This window comes from Cetorhinus maximus, chromosome 4, assembly GCF_964194155.1.
Source record: "Cetorhinus maximus chromosome 4, sCetMax3.hap1.1, whole genome shotgun sequence".
Classification (NCBI taxonomy): Eukaryota; Metazoa; Chordata; class Chondrichthyes; order Lamniformes; family Cetorhinidae; genus Cetorhinus; species Cetorhinus maximus.
In genome coordinates this window covers 22,660,389-22,683,761 of record NC_135882.1, presented here as the reverse complement: position 1 = coordinate 22,683,761, position 23,373 = coordinate 22,660,389, and the positions used below count along the sequence as shown (strand labels likewise).

At 41.5% G+C, this 23,373-nt stretch overlaps 1 protein-coding gene across 1 annotated transcript in view; it reads right to left on the bottom strand.

Moving 5' to 3' along the window:
* The window catches only part of dok6 (docking protein 6), a 422,100-nt gene extending 401,998 nt beyond the window's left edge, over positions 1-20,102 (bottom strand). Inside the window, exon 1 of the mRNA XM_078540045.1 lies at positions 20,002-20,102. Coding sequence (XP_078396171.1) covers positions 20,002-20,067 — 66 coding nt within the window. The 5' untranslated portion in view covers positions 20,068-20,102. The remainder of the gene's footprint in view (positions 1-20,001) is intronic.
* Positions 20,103-23,373: the final 3,271 nt, after the last annotated feature.

Below are 23,373 nucleotides of genomic sequence, written 5' to 3'. Positions count from 1 at the left end.
CCCCATCCCCCACCTGAACAGTTAGTAATTGTGTGCAAATTTAAACATCTCCTTATTATACATTATTGATTTATCACTATGAGAACAATATCATTTGTTTTAATTTGAATACAATTGCATTTAACCCCCCCTTTGTGGATAAATACACTACAGGGGTGACTAGAAAGGATATGGGTACAACCAGCCTTCCGCTTTCACAAGTTGAATTTTGGACCTCCTTAGTTTAAGTTTGTGCTGTTAGCCACTAGCACCTGGGGAGCCCACGCCTGCTCGAAATAGGTATTGAGTGAGGGGAGAGGTTCCTGTGTGGCACTCATAAGAAAGCTAAAACAATCAAAATAGAAACTTTATAAAACATACCAAATTATTTTAACTCCTTGATGAAAGCAGTGTCAGGATTATCTTCCATTAGTAGGGATTTTAAAATGCCTGAAATTTAACATACTTGAATCATCATTCACCAAGCCGAAAAAGACATTAACAGCGACACACACCAACCTTCTTCCCATAAAACAGGTGCAACAAGGGCCAATTTTTACCCTTGCATATTTGAAGGGTTCCTCTTCGGTGTGAATTCTTATTGCTTTCACCAAAATTCACCCCCGGCTAACCACTGTGACACCAGAATATCATTTCAATTTCTTGAAACATCTACCACATTTTTCTCCTTTCGTTATCTGGAATCGGTTGCTTCTGTTTGGTGAAGAGATCCAATTCTGCCAAGTCTCTCAGAATGTTCTAGAATCTCCAGGTGGCTTTGCACCTGGCATGTTCTGGAAGCTCGCAAGCTGTTTTGCTTGCTAGCAAAGGTGTAATACGTAGAACCGAGTCCAAACCTTGTGCAAAGCTGGTTAGCACTCCACCTGGTGGATAAAGTGTTATCAATGGCATGATAGTGTCTAGCCTTGATTTTGTCCCAGATAAGCAATCACGAAGTCGGGAGGCAGCAGAAAGATCATGTTCAATTTTGCTCTATGGGAGGTAACCTGGCGGAGTGAATTGCCAACTCATTGTAGAATCCACCTGATTTTCATTCTGTTGTAGAAACACTGAGGTGGCAATATTGAAAATAATCCACACTGCAGAATGTGTCTTGCCAGAAGCACAATCCCGAATGCCTGATACAAAGTTCCAGTACGTGTTTGTTCATATCTTGGTAGTGCTTTATATAACTAAGAAAATTGTGATCAGCAAGGGCACTTAATGCACCTATATCTTCGGTGTTAGTATGGACACTTTCCTGCGATATGTTGCTTGCCACTGCTGGAATTTTATTACTGAGAGCAACTTGCAAATTACAGGAATAATCCAAACCTACATTACTATGTCAAAGGCACTATGTAAATGCACGTTTAAGCTGCATTTATTGCAGTTGTGTTACATTCGGATTTAAGGTTTGTGAAGAGTCCCAACTGTCCTGCTTCAATACCTGGCTTCTAGTGCCAACTTTAGGATCAGCTTTTTTACTTCTCTTGCTAACTGACTTACTGGCAATTTGCTTACTGACTGTTTCTCATATTCTTACATGGTTCTCTATTTGTCTGTCTCATTTCACACTACCTTAACAAATTCCTCGTTTAAATTTCCTATATGTCCCAGAGTCAAACAGCCTTCAACATCTGTTGCCTAGGCTCACACATAAAGAATAGGCACTTGGAGAAGGCATATGGTCCAGAATGAATCATCCCCATCAGAAAGGAACATTTGGAGAGCAAAAGCAATAGGAGATGCCTCTGCACTTAGTCATGTAGAAAATAAGTAGTTCTGTAATCAGAAATACCAAAGAAACAGAGCTCATAGGATCAATTAATCATAGAAGTGCATGTAACTCATCTTGTTGCATTTTGTTACAATTCAATGCTATGATGCTGTTGCTGTTGTAATGTAAGAAATGCTGCAGCCAAACAGCAATGAAATAAATAACAAGATAATCTGCTTTTAAAGGTGTTGACTGAGGGATAAATGTTAGCCAGGACACTGGATGAACTCCCCTGCACTTCTTCGAACAGTGCCATGGGATCTTTTACATCCACCCGAGAGGGCAGATGGGGCCTCGGTTTAATATCTCATCTGAAAATTGGTACCTCAAACAGCGCAGCGCTCCCTCAGCATTGCACTGAATTATCAGCATGGTGTGCGCTCAAATCTCTGTTGCGGACTGATACAGGGAATGTTTTCGACCAGGAAGTGCTCCTAATCTTGAATGAGTCAAGATCGTTTTGTCGGTGTTAGGAATGAGTTTTAGCTTTAATGCTTAGGTTTGATTGGTATTTCTATATCTCTGTGTTAAGGAAAGTTCAAATTGAGTTTTAGTTTCACATTAAAAGGCGCCTGCATTTCTAATGAGAGTTTTACGACTGTAAGCTAAGTTAAACAAACAAAAGTAGAGAAATTGGGCTGTTTCCTAGCAACAAGGGTCCAGAGAGGCAAGTCCCTCCTACAGACACACACACACACAGAAAAAACTAGAAACAGCAGTTTGATTTGGAAGCTGTTCAATTAGTTTTGAAAGTAACTGCCAGGAGATACTGTAGCAAAAGGGGACAGATAGCCAGTCCCAAGTTAAAGAAAAGGCCCCAAAATCCAGGGGAGTGGAACAAGAGTCAAAGGAAGGACAGGAACCTGGAAAAGAACCTGTTGAGTGAATGAGGGGCAGAGAGAAAGTCTCCATGTTTCAGATTTAAAGAGACAAAAGCTGCAGAAAGCAGATTTTAAGCAAGAACAACTTGCAAGAGGTCACAAGGTCCAAAGAGACAGCTGAAAGTCTGTACCTCTGCTATGGGCATGTGAAGCAGTAGGGTACTGTTGACGGCTGAATCAGTGAGAGAAAGTGCATGGAAGACAGTTTGAATACATGTGGTGACCCAGGGAATTGGAACATTGGGAGGTGAACTCTTGCAGAAGGCGTCTGAGAGAAGACTCTAAAGTGAGTCCTTGGAGAGTAGAGATTGGAAACCCTCATGTGAAAGACAGAGTTCAGTGAGACTGGTTGGCTCACGTTGTGCCAAGCGTCGGGGGGGAGATGAGGAGAGATCCATAGCATTGGGTTGAGGTGACATCTGCCACTTGGTTTCAGCGTGTGGTGTGCCTGACCACAGGGTGCCTATTGGTTTACATGGACTGTGTACTTACTGTGAACATTAGAGTATCAGATAGCTTTTGTAACATGCGTTATCCTTACAATCTGTATAGGTATGGTTGTGATGTTTTATTCTTTCGTTAAAAGTTCATTAGTTGACGCCGGTGACTCTGTTCAGTGGCCACTCCCCCCCGTATCTAAGCAAACAAATTAAAAGTTAGGATCAATCAAGCTAGGTTCCTCTCTGGAATCAGGCTTGTCCAGGGGTAACTTCAGCTGGAATTATAGCATGTCATCAATAAGCACAGCTTTCTACCACAGTTCATTTAAATCATTCATTCAGCTAAACTGAAAACAGAAAAAAATAAAACTTACATCTGGATTACGTTGTGGATTCAATGACTGTCAGAATTTTTAAATGGTGACATCCTTCTGATTAAAACCTCCCGAGAATGGATCTCACAGATACAATCGATTTTGTATCAAAAAGCATCATTCAAGCAAATGTGTAGTAAAGGAGTAAACACAATGATACTTGGGCTTCCCGTGTAAGTTTTATTTAGGGTGGCTTTATTTGTTATTGGTATTGAACTCTATCCATTGTTTTATATGTTCTTTATTTCAGTGCAGGTATGAATCTTCCCCATATGAATGTTACCTCAACCACTCTCGAATTGAGTGGATTTAAGCACAAGACAAATAACATCATGCCTTCTTAAATCTCAATATGCATATCATCACTTGTACTGCGCCTTCAGCTGCCTAGGTACTGAATTTTAGAATCCAATCTTTAAATCTCTTTGCCTCTCTATCCAGCACCCCACCACCCCCCCTTCTCTAAGATGCTGTCTCAAAATCTACCTCTTTAACAAAGCTTTGGGTTACCTGTCTTAATATCTCCTAACATGGCTCTGTGTCAATTTTCTTTTCATAATGCCCCTGTGGAGTGCCTTGGGTGTACTGGTTTTTATTACGTCAAAGATTCTATACAAATCTAAGTTGTCATTGAAAGGTACTAGTTCAGGTCAGAAAAAGACACCTCTTGAGATCTTCAAGAAATATGGATTTGTAATTACAATTATAAAATGATGGATCGTTTTCATCACAAGTCCTGTTTCACCTCAACCCAAAAAAGACTCTACGTGAGGTACACAATGAAAACCTGCTGGGAATTAATATTTGCTCACACACCAAACACAAACTTTGTTTAATCCCCAAAATGCAGCAGGAGACTTCTGGCACGGTTTAAGTGAAACCGGAGTATTTGTCAGTGAGAAATTATATCAGCAGCTGGTCGTTTTAATAGGTTAAATATTCACATCACTAGTAACAGTTATCATTCACGTTGTCTGTCCTGAAAAAGGTGGGGAAACCTCATCTTTAGCAGAGAGGGTTTCACATTTCTACGAACGTTAAAAATCACACCTGACTTCACCACACCACTGCCTGTACTTCTGGCCATCTCCCCTGTGCGTTTTTGCTCAGCGTTCAAAATTCCGCTTGTAACATGCCTTGGAAGGTTTTGTTGCGTGAAAAGCTGTTCATAGATGTGATTAAACTGACACACGAGTAGAAGCGAGCAGCTATCAAGGGACAGGAGAAGGATGCAAAGCTTGAATATGCTGATAAAGAAGTAGGGTTACCTTCCTGAATTGTCAAACTAATGTGCATTCTAATTAATAGAAAAAAGGTACTTCTTTGTTTTGTGATGTTGCAAGTCTAATGGGAGTAAAATATCACATGTTTTTTGCAAACTAGAGTTCTGCTACACCAAAGAGCCAAGTATAAATTTTAGTTCTCAATAGTGGGTGTATGCGAGGTGATAAATCTTTCATTTTTGAGTCAGGTAATCCAAGAGCAGTATTTTTGGTTGATAAAATTATCTTCAGCCAAAGGCTAACTGTCCTCGTGGAAATGTCTACCTATGGAACACTTGGTACTATTGGCACGCTACAACCTTAAAGCAACTGACAATAATTAATAGTTCAGAAAAAATATGTAGAGAAAAATCCTCTACCTCATAGATATCTACTACCTTTATACTTGTCGTTCAGCGAGGTCTTTAATTAGACAACGTGTTATTTGGAATAGAACTGGGTGACCCCTGCATTTCTCAGGTGAGCTAGAAGTATCGTTGCATTCCATCATAGCCCAACGAGAAGAAAAAAAAAATTCTCCAATTGTAAAAACAAGCTGCTGGCCGAGATTTTCTGGTCCCGCTCACCGCGGAAATTGGCGCGGGTGGGACCAGAAAATTTAGAGAGCAGCCAAAATAGTCCTTTGACTTTGGACGGGAACTTCGGCGGGACGGGAAAATCCTGCCCGCTAAATCAGCCACCCCAACATGCACATCGCTCAGTTAAAATGTCTGCCTCCAGATCAGAACCAAAAAGGTTTGTTTTTTTTAAAATGCTTATATCCTGCTCTATCTTTTCCCAGTTACCATCTACGGTCAAGAGGGAGATCACACATCCTGCTCCCTGGACTCAGCCAATATTGCACTGAAAATGAACTCAGAGCTAAGTCAAGTGTGGACACAATGATCCTCCCTTTAGTTTTCCCACCCCTCCTGCTGAAAGCACTCAGCGTCCCTATGGTAACAGCAGATTCAAGTCGATGGGTCTGGAAATGCTCGCCAGCACTCAGGAGAACAATCCCCCCACATACGGCAACACTTGAGAATGCAGTCGATCTTCTGTATAAAGGGGAGATTAAGGCCTCTGTGGCATGCCCAGTGCTAAAATACAATTAGGTCTTCTTCACCACAAGCCCTCAGCCAATGAAATAAAAGTTAACGCATCTTAAAGTCATACTTCAAATGCTGTGCAAATAAAAGGTTATTCTTATAATCTAGCTGCCGTGTTGAATTCACCTTCAATGCTCTCAAAGTTTTACACCAGATACTTTCACATTTACATAAATTAGGGCATTAACAAAGTACATCAGAATGAACGGGAAATAGGTCGATAGGATTTTTCAAGTACGACACCATTAGGGCAAAATCATTTCATTTGCTTCATACTGAAATGGGTTGGATTTAATTTGGCTGTGGTCTCTTTTATAGAGATCAGTCTACTAAAGAGAGATTATTTTTCATTCAGAATGAAAGGGCAAATCTGCATTTCACATTTTAACATCGTTAAATCAAAGCACAAAAAGGTCACTGGTTACTAGCCCTCTACTTGCAAGATTTACTTTAAAAAGAATTGTACAATTTAATTCTAATTGTTGTTCTGTCAAAGCCATGGCAAACATTGGCTGGCATCAAACATGAGCTTTTATTGCTCCTTGTTCAGCAATGGGTTTAAGATTTGTGCTATGTTTGCCATGCAATAATTATTTTACAAAAGCTTTTGTGAATAGTGTGTCAAAACATGCTTCCTGTTACTCCTTGTAGCGCTTGCAAGGAGGAGAAAGGGACATTGTTGAACATAGTACTCCAGGGAGAGTTTTCAAGAATTGTATTTATGAACCTTTTTGTGTGCACTGGCAGATGATAAAATGCAAAACTGTGTGTAAGTTATTTGATGTCAGAATACCCTTCTTAATATTCTTCTCTCTAAAATGCCTACAAATGAACAGAGCCAGCTTTTAAAGGTTTAAACTCCTGCTTACCAAGTGCAGAGGCCATTCCTCATGTCCAGTAAATTGTCAGTCCAAATCTTGCTGAAAAAATGTGTGTTAATGATGCACTCTGTGATTAATGCACAAATTGGTCAACACGTATAGGGTGTAACGAGTGAGCTGCAAAAATCCAGAACCTTCTGGTCCATTATTTGTTTTGCACTAACAGTGTCCCACCCTCGACCTCCCCATTCTTTTTAAAAACTTCTGGTGCTTGCTCATTAATTGCCCATTCAGCTCATTACAGAAAGTTAGGGCTGGTAAACTTAAGAGTACAGAAAATCTTTCAGCGACAATGTATTTGTTAATGCACAGCCAATCAACCTCTCTGATCCAGAAAGGAGACAATTTAAACTGTTCAATCTCATTCCAGCACCTAATAAATTCCGCGTAGGAGATTTCAAACATTTCAAATTTTATATTTATTCTTATTTTCCTTTCTGTCTCTTCTTTTTTTATCTCTCGCTCTTAATCCAATCTTTCTTTCTCTCGCTTCATTTCTCTTTCTGTGATTCTGGTTCACCTTCATTTTCTGTCATCCTTGTCTCTTTCTCAATCTTTAAATCTCGTTAAGGAGATGCACCATTGTTTCCAGTTTCCACTGAGGTTCCAGATGCCCCATTGCCCTCGTTATCAGCTCATACTTCCAGCGTTTTACAGCGCACACATTTTTCGAGCTGAAGGGGGCAATTTAAAAAAAATCTAACGGACAGTGTATGCTGCGAGATGCCCAGCTTCAGGAGGATCCAGCCCATTACTTCAGTAGTGTACAGTCCCTCCCAAGAGATTTGCCATTGGAGACTTCCTGTTATAGCTTGTTTCAACTTTCACTCTTGTCACTGTTTTATCCTCAAATTCTTTTGGAGGTAAAGATTGAACAATCACAGCTCAGTGAGAGAGAAAAAAAAAAAATCAAAAAAGCAGCCACACTACTGTTGAAACTCTGGCACTTTAAGCAGGGGGAAAAAAAAAACAAATAAGCAGAGATGTCAAAGCGATGGAAATGAAGATAAATTTACCAGAGAACGAAATAGGTATTTTGACTGATGAAGTGATATGGAATGAGAGAAAAAGAAAAACTGCTCAGAAGCAGCAAACCAGTATCCCGTGGCCAAAAGCAAAACTCAATGCAGAAAGACACCGAGCTCCCCTACAACAACCACTTGCGACCTAAAGACATTTTGCTTTTCTCCCTCTGCAGCGATCTTATGGTCCTTAGCGCAGCCAGGCAGTGAAGCTGACTGGATCCCGTCGGGGCTGCTGTAAAAGTTATGATAATGAGGCCCATCCATGAAGATTGGCTGGCCTCCCAGATCTCCAAGCCCACATGCAGAGTGCTTGCATATCCCGCTTCCACCCCTCGCCCCCACCCGAAGTCAAATTGAAGCCATAGGGCAAGACTTTCCCTTATGGGTGGGAACAGATGTCAGGACTATTTCCGGTCCCGACCCAACCTCCAGGAGAAACAGGTTTTCCAGGAGTGCCCCCTTAATTGGCCCGGAGATGGGCTCACCGTCCGAGCTCTCGAAACTGGAGGACCAATCAGAGGCATTCCAGTTTGAAAGGAGCAACAGGCTGCAACAGAGGGTAAGCAAGAGAGAGGTTGCTTCCAAATGGAGGCACCATCTCTCCAACCTTTTAAAACTGAATTTGCTCCACAGGGCAACCTGTGGCTGAGCCTGCACTCAGGCAGGCAGGTTGAGCCCCTAAGCCTGCCTCAAGTGCTGCCCCCTCCTCCTCGCCCCCCCAACCTGCCACCAGGAGGCCACCTCCAGGTAGGTAAACTAGCCTCCACTGCCTGTGGGAACCTTGAGGTTAACTGTAAAACTCCATTTGGTAGCCAACTAACCCCCTTCTCCCCCAGTCCTACCTCCGCAAAAAAGGTCTGGGGGGTGGGGGGTGTAATGGAGCCAGAGAACTGGCATGCTTGGCGGTGGGGCTATTTTTGGCACTCACCTGCCTCCGATCCCGGAACACCTATGGTAAATTGTAAGCACTGATTTCTGTGGACAAATGCCATCTAACCACACGCTAGTATGGATTGTTTACGCAAAAGTTTCCTGGAGTTGATCTTGTAAATAATGGTTTCTCTCCAGTAGTCACAGCTTAAACTGTGCAACCACAGCTAAACAAGGGGAAACCAGTAGCCACAGGACCAGCATTAACCATCCAGAGTCTCAAATACAGCCACAGCCTTCTTCAATCTGAAAAGCTCTGTAAATATGAGCATGTGAGTGGTGCAATGGGTTAAACACAACAATAACAGTTTGCATTTATATAGCACCTTGAACAGAATAAAAGCAGCCTAAGGCACTTCACAGGACTGTTATCAGACAAAGTTTGACACTGAGCCACTTGAAGAGATATTAGCAAAGGTGACCAAACACTTGGTCAAAGACATACGATAGGGGGTTTTAACAAGTGACTTAAAAGGAGGAGATAGGTAAAGAGGGGTATAGGTTTAGCAAGGGAATTCCAGAGATTTGGAGCTAAGGCACAGGCACCAGTGGTGAAATGATGAAAAATAAAACAGGGATGGGCAGAACTGGATACAGGAGAGATTTCAGAAGTTTTCCGGGCTGGAGAAGGTTACAGAGATGCTGGTGGGGGGAGGTGGGCAAGGGGCAAGGAGGGAGTTGAGTAGAACGATTATAATGTTGAAATTGAGGTATTGCCAAGCCCAGGGCTAATGTGGGTCAGTTAGCATAAGGGTTTTGCGGGTATGAGATATGGAACATGGTGGACACTGACTTTTTGCTTCTGGGACCTGAACTGAAATCTAATTCAGACTGATGGGTTGTAAATCTTCTCTGTCTGTGGTTATCAGGGTCTGACATAAAGTAAGATTGAGCAATTTCAATCCTCTACAAAACTCCCTTGCAAGTACTCTCATGCAACAATATTAGGATAGCTGGTATGAAAAACTGCCACATTGTCCAATGGGTTGTTTTTCAGAGATTGCCCAACAACATGCCTGAACCTCAGGGTAGAAAGAGGCTTGCTCGGCATGTAGTTGTGCAAAACCTGGCACGGATCTGTTTGTGCTGGCACTGGAATGGACACAATTGTATGCACCAGTATCCATCATCTTAATGAGCACATTTTTAAAGAACACAAGATCAAGCAATGCTAATACAATGGTTCCCAACATCCACATAAAACCAAGTGAGTGTACAATTTCCTTCATTAAAACATTCGGAAGTGGCTGATCTCCACAACTCGCCCTAAATCTGTTTCTCTCTACCCAATATAATGACGGTGCCTTTGCCTCTAACTCTCACACAGTTACATAGGCCACAACTCCAAAGCATGGCAGACACCTCTCCATCGACTCCGACACTCAAACGTCTCCCACGTTCCTTGTATTATCAGTTATGCTGCCTCATCATAGCCGCTGAGCCGCTTGTAACCAGACAGCTATAGATGTATAATGCCACTTTACCACTGCACAGAGAACCACTGCAAATTAGAAACATGAAATATAAAACACAGTTACAATTCAGGCTAACGTTTTGATACTTCTTACTCACGCTCACCACAAATATAAGCTTCCATGGGCAGCTATATCAACCAAACTTAGATCTTACCTATCAAATAAATAGAACGGAGTGCTACAGGGATCCTTCTGCTGTTCGGGGACCACACGTGAAACAGCTCGAGCCTGATCTCTCCAATAGTGGGAGGAACAAAAAAGTTAACAGACTCGACACCTGCCCCACTCACCAAGAACAAACAGGGGTGGGGGACAGGTCTTTCAACAAGTCCCTCAATACCATTTAAAGAGGCCTAATACCTGTACTAGGAATCTAATGCTCCCTACAAAATTAGCAGGGCCAAAGCCTGCACAAGTTGGGCGCAAGCTGTCCCACTGCTAAATTGGATGTATTGTGCCCATTTTACATTTGGAAACCACAACGCATTCCAATTTCTGCGCCATTGAGCTCTTGTTGAGATTCAGTGTGCAGAACCATTTGTCCTTTCCGTTCTGTGGATACCATTCAGAGGTAAGCTGGAAAAAAGATAAAGTTGCTCCCTGTCCCTCTTGCGCTCACATTTCTTCGGACTGAAATGGTCTCGGGCGATAGTTGGAAAGAAAATCAGGAGGGGTAGCTGCAGCTTCACTATCACTCATTTTCCTCTACACCCCAGGACCAATTTAACTCCCTAAATGTCCAACCCAGACAATCATATAACCCCACTCCCCTGGCGAGGAGAAATGCTCATCACCTCGATGAGAACCTGAAAGATTAATGAGCAGGTCTCCACAACATAGGTCAGAAAGAAATCTCATACGAACATAGGAGTGAGGAGGAGTAGGCCCATTGAGCCTGCTCCGCCATTCAATAAGATCATGGTTGATCTGATTGCAACCTCAACTCCACATTCCCACCTACCCCCAGTAACCTTTCGCCCCAACCCCCTTGCTGGGCCTCTGCCTTATAAATATTCAAAGACTGGCCGGGATGGGAGGGACCAGAAATTCCCATGGAAAGTCAACGCAGTTCGCCAAATTTTCCATTCTGCCCACGATGGGTCGGGTGGAAAATCCTGGCAACTCTGCTTCCACCACCTTTTGAGGCGGCGAATTCCAAAGACTCATGACCCTGAGAAAAGATTTCTCCTCATCTCTGTCTTAAATGAGCGACCCTTTATTTTTTTAACTGTGACCCCCTCGTTCTATATTCTCCCATAAGAGGAAACATCCTTTCCACATCCACCCTGTCAAGACCCCTCAGTATCATATATGTTTCAATCAAGTCGCTTCTTACTCTTCTAAACTCCAGTGGATACCAGCCTAGTCTGTCCAACCTTTCCTCGTAAAACATTCTGCCCATGCCAGGTGTTAGTCTAGTAAACCTTCTCTGAACTGCTTCCAAAGCACTTACATCCTTCCTTAAGTAAGGAGGCCAATACTATGAAAACTAACTGAGGCACCATCAATGGCAGCCTTGAGTAGACTTACAATGACCTGGCTGGACAACCGTGGCCAATCCAGGAAATAAACCTGAACTTGTTCTGTGCAAAATGCTTTTCTACCTGATTCAGAAGCAAAATACCATAGATGCTGGAAATCTGAAATAAAAGAAGAAAATACTGGAAATACTTAGCAGGTCTGGCAGCATCATGTGGAGAGAGAAACAGAGTTAACATTTCAGGTCGATGACCTTCAAAGTTCTGACGAAGTATTTCTGAAGTATAAATGCTGAGTACTATTTCCATCATTTTCCGTTTTTATTTCAACCTCAGTGCTGTGTTTATAGACACACCCCTTGCACATGAATTAAACAGATTTGAAATAATTGTAAACCATTCACACAGCTCAGATTTGTAAAATCATGAACTTGTTAAATTAGTGCTGAGAGAAGGACAACCTGGGGGAAAAAAAATGGAACATTAGATACCCTTGTAAAGTTACAAATGTTCGAGAGAAAAACAATCATGACAAGCCTTCTCTTTGTTCTTTTAAAGTCGCCCCCTTTCCATCTCGGGTCAATAAAAGGAAATTATTTGGCTTTTTCCCTCAATGGCCTGTAAGTAATGTATTGCTTTGAAGACTAAACCAGTACGAATTCTGCTCCCAATCAGCCATGAGTGTTAAGTTTTCCCTAGTGTGTTTCCTGTTACCGTCTCAGCAACAAAAGCTTATGATTATCAACAGCACAGTGATAAGAAAATTAACTTCACAATTGAGAGGTCAGAGGCCCAAGCCAAACACTCTGGCTTTCACCTTAAACTCCTCACAACAGAGACTGGAAGATTATCAGTTCTGAAGTCCGTTGCTAGGAGAAACTTCTTGTGATAAGAGGAACATTCCATTCCTTCTACATTGACTCCTAACAAGTCCGGAGTGACACTAGCAATTGTTCTAATTTACTCTACACCTTATATGCAAGTCAGGATAGTTGGAACAATAGGTAATTAATAACAATTTTGTAAGTGTAAATGAACTTCATAATTAGTCTCCTACAGACATGGTCTACTGAATGCGCAATTTTCTTTAGAATTAAAATGACCCTTAATTCCAATTCATTTCAACGCCTCCCCGCCCCCACCCCCTCCCCCTCACCCCCCACCCTTGCAGTGGAGTCTTTTTAAAATAAAAGGTAAAGACTGTGTCTCACTGAGACTTGCAGCAATAACTGGGGTGTAAACAGGTAACATCTGTGGACAGACCATTCTATTTCCACAGAAAAGATCTTCAGAGATCTGTCACAATGTTACCCAAGGGGGCTTCTGTGAACATACTTTATTAGGAATACATGTGTATACCTGCAGTACTGTGTTAATTGCAGATTGTTAGGGATAGAGGTGCAAGAGACCAGACCTGGTCGAGAAGGTACAAGCACAGCAATCGCTAGTCACTTCATAGCATTCTTATCAGGAATTTGGAGTTACGGTAGCTGAATTTGCTTAGAATTGAACTGCTTGAATTTGCTAATTGTTTCTGCACTTTAGGATTACATTATGTCTCCTCACCCAATTGGCTGAAAATAACTTTGATACCTTTTCGAGCTATAAGGTAACTGGCTCTCATAGCTGCTGTCTGGACATTGTTACGATCTCCATAGAGACCGATAACTTTTAAAGAAAAATTCGAACTTCCAGTTATTAGCTGACGAAAACCCACAAGCTTGTTGAAGCCATCTATGCTGCACCTCACTTACCACTCCATGATGACCTGTTCAACCCACCGACTTCCCGCCTTCTGCCTCGACACCCCACGTGAAGCATCCTCCCTGAGCAAGATCTACCAGCATTCCTCTGAATCGAGGAATAGGAAATACGGGAAGTTACTATCCAAATCCTTGTGACAAACCCCGCCTATCGAATGGCAGGCGTTGAACTACCACGGCGAGAGTGGTCCTCGCTAACAGGTTCAGGAAAGATCAGGCCCCCTGTGCAACCAACCTCCAACACTGAGGCCTCAGTACAAACCCCTTATGCACTTGTGCGAAGATACAAACAGTGCTGCACATTACCGAGGAGTGTCCTCTCTACAGACTAATTACCTTAAACTCAACAAATGAGGCTATCGCTTGGCTTTGGGGATTTATATTTGCTAAATAAATAAATAGCTGAAAATACTCATCGAGACTTCACATTTTTTAAAAACCTTTACTGTATCAAATGACTAAAAAAATACGTTATTGACTAAACAGTATTTTTCTGTAGGCAACTTATACTTTGAACTATAGAAGTAAACAGTTTCTTGTTATTTATCACTCTCTCCAGAATTACAAGTCTCTCGCAAGTAGTTCACAGTTGCTGCCAGCTTGCAGTGGATTGCTTCCTTTCTATTTGCCCAGCCAGGTAACTTCTAATCCCAGAACGGTCTGTCACTGCAAGGGTTACATTGTAGATTTCTTTTTCTAGCTCCAAGCTGGGCAAATCTTCCAGCCTCTTTTAACTCAGTCTTCAACCTGAGCGCCAGGTCCTACCCATGTCCTGATGGTGAATGATAGAGTCAGCATTTTCTCCGCTTAAGTTGGAGGCCTGGCTAAGTCCATCTTTTCTTGCTCTCTACCTCTCAGTTGGCTACAGACCACACAAGACAAAACTGCAACTGCCTTCTGTCTCTGATACTTCTGGGATTATTGGGAAGACTGTAACTTTTCTCAAAATGCCATAGCAACCAGAAACACATTATCTTGGTAGCTAAGTAGAAATGCAAACCAGTTATCTTTGATCACAATTGCCTTTCACCTTAGAAGGGATAGGTTCCATCACAACGGTTTGCAGCTTGATATTTGCACCACCCTTCTGGGACTTTGGGAGATGCAGGGTCTACCCATTGAAGATTTATGAACACCTGTCATTATCCCATTGTCCCTCCCTCCCTCCCACTTAATAAAGCAATCCAAGTCTTCTTCTGATCTTGAACAATTAAACTAACCAGGTTTACTGTCAGACAGACTCCAGCGCATGTCACATGACCCCTTTCATTTACACTAAATTTAAAGACACAGTCCCAAACTATAACATTCATAAGCCAGAAGATAGAGTCCTAAAAACATACAATCTTGTAAATCTCACAATTGTAACAATATCTAAACAAACATGATAGCCTGAAAATCTTCAGCGGTAAACCAGAGTAAGAATTAGGTACAATATCCCAAGTCAGGGAGGAGGGCTACAGAATCCACTTCTTCTCTAGCAAAAAGAAACATAAGTAGTAACATCAGTGAGCACATATTTTTGTGCCTTACTATAAGGATAAAGTAGATAAATGACAATAGAAAGGTGAATCCTTCAATGCTCAATTTGGCAAGATAACAAAGTTCATTATTGCTGATCAAAGTAGACATAAAATTATGACAGTGTTATAATTATGAGGTTTATAAGACTGTTGTGTTTTGGGTCTGTGTCTTTAATTTAAGGCAAAATGAAGAGGGTCATATGACCTGTTCTGACATCTGCCAACAGCAAGCCTGGCGGGATTGATCGTTAGAGATTAAAGGGGGCCCAGACTGTTTTATTGGGAAGATGATGCAAAATATTTACACTTGGAGACAATGGCAGCAGCCAGTGAAATAACAAATGAATAGACTGAGTCTCCAAAGTCCCAGAAAATTGTTGAGAATGTTGGGTTGTAAACAGCTTTGCTTTAAACTGTCCATTTACTTCCAAGATAAGAGAGTTGGGGTCACAAGGATAGCTAATCAGCATTTCTACCTGGATACACGGCCCATTTGATTCATGTTGCCACGAAGATGGGCTTTGAGAAGGGAAGGAGTTCCAAGATATCCCTGAAAATTCACAAACAAAGCTAGCCTTCCAGGACCTGGGAGAGGGAGAGCAGCTATAGACAACATGTGTTTCACCACGCAGGAATGTGGGTGGGAGCTTGCACTTGGGCTGAAAAGACTGACTTCGTGAGTAGTTAAAACGAGGCAGAATATTTACCTAGTTTGCGCTGGGGAATTAATCTCCAGGCAAAAAATAATCATTGTGAAAGACAGTTCTGAAATTAAAAGTTTCCAGGCTGGGAAAGGAAAAGATCGGAAGTAAACCCTCAGGAGCGAAGAATCATTTTGGACTGGTTCCGCGAGAGATGAACGTCTACTTCGAAGATAGTGTAACATATTCCTGATAGTGGTTCTTTTCAGTTGTGTTAAAAGTTTTGTTCTGTGGTTTAAAGTATAAGTTGCCTACATGAATGGTGATTCGTCAATAGTGCTTCTAGTTGTTTGTTACAATAAATGTCTTAAAATGTGAAATCTTGCTGTATCATCCATTCAGCTATTCCCTGGAAGTTAAATTGCATTTTTAAAAGTTGTTGGTCTCTATGGAGCTCATAACACATGCAATTTCATTTCTGTACATGTCCTTGAAATCGCGGACTTTTCAAGGCTCTAGCCCACTACATCTAGTCACACGTGACATTGTACAACTGTTGCAAAAATAAAATCAATATTTGTTCCACTAATAACAATTTGGTTTTATAAAGTGATTTTAATGTAGAAAAGAAAATCACAAGGCGCTTACCAAGTGCAATTAACACCTTGCACCCACTTGAGGGAACAATCAAGAACCACGCATTCAGGCTGCCGGCAGTTAGTACATGCTGTCAGGTTAGTGAGGATGGCTAACTCTCCAACTTTCCCTCCTTTCCTGTGGGGAAGCACCTGGCATCCTCTTGGCACCTCACTGCATTGGCATAGCTGAAACTGCAAACTGTGCAGGAAAGCACAGTCAGAATGCCCATCCTACTATTCCATGGCAAAGTAAATTGCAATCGTTGAAGAGATATCCTGTAATTTGATATTGTTGACATGATAGATCAAAATAATTCCACAAAGAAACAAAAACAAGGAAGAGTAATGCTCTACAAGGCAGACATGCTGATGGAATGGGTTGCGCATTCCCAAGAAAATCCTCTCGCCCCCATCCCATCAGTCCAAGTTAGTAGATATGTTGACTCACAATCCCTTTTTGTCAGTATATCTATTCCATAGATAGAGTGGAATGGAGCCAGGCAGCACTGACTATTACAATACCTGACTACTGGCAAACAGCAGAGACTGGCTGATTTTGAGGTATGTACAGTTTGAGAGCATAACTAACTCCTGGACAGGACAGAGAGGGAGGCAGGATTAGGATTAGGACTGCCAAAGTAACCAATAACAAAAATACCTTTTTAAACAGAAAGCCTCTCAGGAGGGATTAATGTCTATTGGCCTTACATTTAAAACAATGCCAAAAATAAAATTAAGGCTGTGTTCAACAGTGAATGAATCTTTTAACAGAGTGGACTCTGAAAAGAATAGCCCCATTCTGTCAAATAGAAGGCTGGCTTTAAGAGAGATTTGGTCTCCTCAGAGTTCAGAATGAATAAACACCACTGTACAGTATTAGACAAACAAGGACATGCTTGGGTAATGTGTGACCAGGATTATGGAACATTTTCTTTCAATACTCTATCACTGGTCACCTTTTGTAGAAGAATAAAACATTCTATTCTCTTATCTTCTCTTCTGTAAGCACAACTCCCGAACTGGGCTAAAGTTCCATGGGTGTCAGAGGCCACCAAAGTATCGCAACCATGATTCACCTGGGAATCTCAGTAGTGATTGTTAGTAAGCTATTTGACTGTGGAAGGCATCACTGCCAAGCCCAAATCTTGCCCTTATCGGACGTTCACACACACACTTCCACCAACAGTTATTGGGTAGTGATCAGGCGCACACCCTCACCCTGAGCACTGAGGCCATGGTACACCTCGTGACATGAAAGCAGCTAGTTCAACACAAACTAGGACTGCACCTGAAGCTTCTTGGTCTATTTGATTCATCTACTCACTGGATAAACTTACTTAAACCTCCCTGACCCCCAAGTTCAATGAAGAAGAGTGTGTAACAGATAAAAATGGCACTGAATTCTATCAAACTTATTTGTATTATGAATAGAAATCATTCGAAATAAGGGATACTCAGCAGTATCTAGGAATTCAATCAAGAAAGCAAACATCAGCTAAGATTGGTGGTCATTAAAGTAGGCTAATCTCAACATTGTGGTCATTACTGATATACACCTTACGTCTCTAATCAGGCACAGGCCTGCATGTCAATATTTATAGTAAACCCACCAATATTATTTCAGCCACCTGATTTTATACATTTTGACTGTGCTTTTTTGGTATTTAAACACTTGAAAAGGTTGCAGAAGGCTCAAAGTCTGCCGCCATTTTAGATGCTGCCATTCTGATGGACAGCAGGCACCAAGACTCAAATCATACTCTCATCATAGCTCAAATTCTTTAACACCTCACAATATTCCTTGAAAAATGCAACACTGAGTATCTAAACTCTGTTTCTAAATAAGGAGATCCAAGAAAGGTGTTGACTAAAACCAAGTATGCAATGTAGTTAAAACAATTGTATTTTATAACAGGCTGGCTGAAGGTCACAGAGTTTGTCACAGGTATTCATATTGTTTTCACACTTTTAGAAGCACAAATCTCCAAACAGGTTTTTTAAAAATTGTTCTTATATGTAGGCCTGAAAACTTGACACATCAACACAAAGTACTTGTCACACCAGCAAGAATTGGTATGGGCTAAGAGAAGGTCGAAGAGAAACAACTAAAGCAAAGTATTCATAACCCAGTTTCCATAGTAAGTTTCTTCCATGTAATTCTTAGGAAACGCCAGTGATTTGTCATCTTTCTCATTTCAGACACATGTACCTAGATCTGCATTGTTTCCTTTCAGGACAGTGCTTCAAACCATGCAAGCTGCCAGAGACAGCACAGGTTTAGCAACACTTCCCCTCAGCAATTGCCTGCAAATTGAAGCCTTGCACATGTCACAAGTCATTGACCTGTACAGCAAAACACGGCCAAAGTTGCTATAAGCTGGATAAACGAACATGTAGGAGAGGTCTGCAAAGGTCTGCTGAGCAACATGGCACAGTTCATACAGATCTTTATCACACATTCATCAAGCTGCAGTTCCACAGTTATCAAAAAAATAGGGACAAGCTAACAAAGTTGTTTGGGAAAACACACATTTCTTAGTTCTATCCATTATGAAGAATATTTAGAATATGTTGCCATTCCAGCTCTGGCAAATGCTGAACTGTACAGTTATTAGTTACACCACCAATTGTGTGGAGCAAAGGGCAGTGGTAGCTGGTATGAAAATGCAGATGGCCTTCATGAAATTCAGATTGTTATAAGAACTTGGCTATTTTCATTTAGGCAGAGCTAGGAAAGACTCTTCGCTAAAATAAAAAGGTCAGGCTTCTTTAAACTGCAATCTCTGATCAACCCTTGCCTTTCAATGCCTGTTATTGATAAGTTCCTGCAGCTGCTGTACGACAGTACTCAGAATCTATATACCATAGCCCATCTGCTATAATGCCCCGATACAGCGCCCAAGTGCTCCTAGTTGTCCCACTGCTGCACTCACATTCAAATACAATAGTCCTCTACTGTGACACTCTGATACTACACATTGGTGAAAAAGCCATAAGCAATAAAACACAGCAGCCCAATGCGACACATTTGGTATAGCAGCATATAACTAGGTCGATTGTATATATGGTGGACAGCACCTGAAGGAAGCAAAGTGCTGAAGAAAAGCATAAAACAACAAACCCTAGCCATCCCGCACTATTAGTAAAATTATTCTTGCATATTTAGTTATAAATAACTTTGTCATCAGTTACAATTTACTGCAGATACAACATGATTTCATGGTGTAAGTAGTGCATTACCTGATAGCAAAGGAGTTATGTGATAAAGTGTGATGAAAATTAATAATCCAGTTCAATTTTTTTTAAAAAAGATTAACAATATATACATACTATGTAAGCAGGCTGGACCATAGCTGCTCTTATGCATAACACAGTGGCTGCAGGTTGGTAAAAACTGAAAGCACAACTGGTATGTAGATATAACATGGGTTACAAAAATACTGTGTATTTAATGCCATCCTTAACTTTAGTTTTCCTAACATCATTTCTGGAGCAGGACAATCCATATCACAATGTCCTGCTCCAGAAACTCTGCACTGCCCGTGGGAAATGCACTGTGTCTAACAGATGAGGATTCACCCACTATGAAAGCAAAGTTACATTCGGCCAGCTGATTTTGTACAGAGCACAACCTTGTAGTTGTTTATTTATTTTTTATTATTAACGTACAGTTTCAGCTACAGTTTCTATCACTGTTCTGTCCAAAGCCCACCCTGTAGGCATGCACAAGCCAGCAAGGACTGTCCCCTCGTACCGATTAAGATTTTGTCTTATCCAGCTGTTAGCAAGCACATTTCACGCTGTCATAGCATTTCCACTCACCCCCAGCTTTCTGCTGCGAATTTTCACGTATCCTTGCTTCACTATATCATTAAAATTTGAAGCCATGGCTGGTGTTTTCTTTTCTTTTCCACCCCCCCCACCCTCCCACCCCCTGCGAAAGCAAAAGTCCCTTTCGGCTGCCAACCTTTCTTCCTTATAGCGGCTTCAGCCCGGAGTGTGCGCTGAAACTGCGCCTCCTGTATCTGTTCAGCCAGCTCCAAGGCTCATTCCATCTAAACGGGGAGATGGAGCGTGTCACCTGATATATTCAGCAGAACTCTGCTTCCTGGATCACACCATCCCCAGCTGTCAAAGGGGGTTTGCTTTAAGAACCCTCTGTGCTTATCTAAATGTACCAAACTGGTTTAAACCCTGGACAATGCACACAGATGAACAAAAAGGAGAGAAAATGAACTGCATTTCAACTTTTGCCAGAAGCAGCATACGGTTTTGCGTCGGTTGTTTCTTTTTATTGAAACCTGCTCACAAAAAAAAAACATTGCAGGAAAATGCTCGATATAGAATTTAGACAGCACGGCAGATCAGATATTTCTGCATTATTTATTACTGGTTCAAAGCTCCCCATATTAGCCGTGTGCTTTTAGTCAAATTCAATCCAAAATGAACTACAAGCAGCTGTACTTGTTCCCCATGGCTCGCAATGTACATGCCGCTATTTAAAAGCATTTTAAAATATGCAGAATTTCCAAACATACCTTTAAAATACCATCAAATAACAATACCTTAAAAATGATTTCAAAGGTTTTAAAAATAGTTAAGTACAACCCTGCCAAACAGGGTTTCGTAAAACTCTCCACTGAAAGCAAGACTTAAATTTATGTAGCGCCTTTCAAAACTTCATGTTGCCCCTAAAGCATGTTATAAACGATGAAGCGCCTTGGAAGTCTAGTCAATGTTGTAATGTGGCAGGCAGCCATTGAGCACAAAGCAAGATCTCACAAACAACAACGTGACAATAGCCAGATAATCCCATTTTAATTATGAGTTAAGGGATAAATGTTCACCAGGAGAACACCCCTGCTCTTCATTGTTTCTTTTCACTGGCAAAAAAAATGTATCATTGTATTTATTTGTTATTAATCAAAAATCTTGAATATAAAGCCTAGCAAAAAGAAAAACAACCTTCTTTTGTCTGACCTAACATTACCCGATTCCACCCCTACCTCAGCTCATCTGCTGCTGAAACCCTCACTCGTGCCTTTGTTACCTCCAGATATGACTATTCCTGGGTGGGCTCCCACATCTACCTTCCATAAACTTGAGGTTATCCAAAACTCTATTGCCCACGTCCTTACTCATACCAACTCCCATTCACGTATCACCCCTGTGCTCACTAAGCTACATTGACTCCTGTAATAGTGCTCTCTTGTGGCCATGTGTGTATTTATGTATTCAAGAACAAACAAGTTAAACCAGTCTCTCCGCTACCAACATCCATGTTGTCCACACAAGCGACTTTTGTCAGCAAAGAGATTGCAGTGGGTTAGAGAAGCTCCCAGCTAACCAACTGGCGAACCTGTGAGTGTTCTTTGTGTGAGAAAAAAGCTTTAAAATGCAGTCTAAACAAAAGCGTGTTTTACGGGCAGGTGGGCTGACCTTCCAAGATGGCTGCCTACAAGAATTTTTGGGTGACTGGGGGAACACTGCCCCGACCAAGAGTACATAGGAAGGCTAGAGATGTTTTTTCTGATTCACTGCTAACAATATCCTCGAAGATCTTGAGAATCCAGCTGTCAGCCAGGCAGTGTGGGAAAGGAAAAGGACAATATTTTTGACTGAAGAAGGTCTGGAGGTGTATGAGATACTCAAGAATTTGCTCGCCCCAGCATGGTTCAAGGACACGAAGACATTTTGATTAAGCTTGAGCAACAATACAATCCCAAGCTTATGGATAGTACAGAAAGCTATAGTTTCAGAACAGCAAATCAGTTGCCCAATGAGGACATTGGGGAGCTTATTGTGGCCTTGAAAAAGCTGTCGATTGATTGTAATTTTGGAGAATTTCAAGAGAGAGCATTGCATAACAGATTTGTTTGTGGCTTTAAAAAGTGCGCACGTTCGCAGTAAATAGGTAAGTTATCAACATTCCAAAAGTTAAATTTTGGCATCACTTGTCAAACAGCATTGTCAATGGATGCGGCTGAAGGTAACTCAATAGTTACCTGTCATCTGCAGAGGTAAATAAACTGTAGATGAGTAAGCAGAAGGCCCTATGATGGCAGCTGGTGGCGACAGCGGTACAACAATGTTCTGTTACCGGTGCTTAGGCCAACATTGGGCACAGAATTGTCCATTTGTGAAGGCAGAGTGCTACAGCTGCAGTACGAAGGGTTATCTTTCCAAGAGGGTCAACAGAGAACGCTGGCTGGAGGAAATGTCAGTTGCTGCATAATGTTGTCGAATCAGCAACAGGTCAATGAGGGGTCAGTTGAGACCCAAACCATTAGAAGCACAAGGATGTCCAGTGGAAATTCACAGGGCACTGTGATCCAAGTAATGTTGGATGGAGCTCCAGTAGAAAGTAAGTCAACATGGGTGCACGAGTTAGCATGATTCCTGATTTGCTGCATCATGAAAAGTTGAGTCAACATCAGCTGGAAAAATCACAAATCAAGTTACACAGTTTTGGAGCAGAGAAAATTTTCATAATTGGAAGCGTTGGTTCCGGTCACCACAATGAGCGATTTACAAAATTGTCCATCATTGTGATGAAGGATGAAAAACCAGCCTTGTTTAAAAAGAAACTCATTAGCAGCACTCAAGTTAAATTGGAGTGAGCTTTCTCGTGTTGAAAGGAAATTCACATCGCAAGAATGTGTAGTTGACAAGTACCCTAAGGTGTTTAGTGAAACCAGCAAACTGATTCAAGGATACAAGGCTGAGGCATGTGTGCAGAGGAATGCAAGGCCAGTCATTGCAGGCCGCATCCTGCACCCTATGCCCGAAGGGAGAAGGTAGAGCAAGAAGTGAAAAGACTGAAAAATAAGAACATTATCTCTAGAGTAGAGTATTTGGGCTACTTCCATAGTGATAGAACCAAAGTCAGATGGTATTGCAAGAATATGTGGTGATTACAAGGTAACCATAAGTCAGGTACTAGAATATAGTCCACCCGATACTTTGCCAAATATGGAGGACCTGTTCACAATATTGTCAGGAGACCAGATTTTTTCAGTTCGATCTGACAAATGTCTATCTGCAGCTTGAGTTAGATGATGAGTCTAAGTCATATTTGACTATTAATATACACATGGGTCTATTTCAGTTTCATATGCTGCCATTTGGTGTTTCTTCAGCCCCAGGAATTTTCCAAAGGGCAAAGAACGAAATTTTGCAAGGAATTCAGGAAGT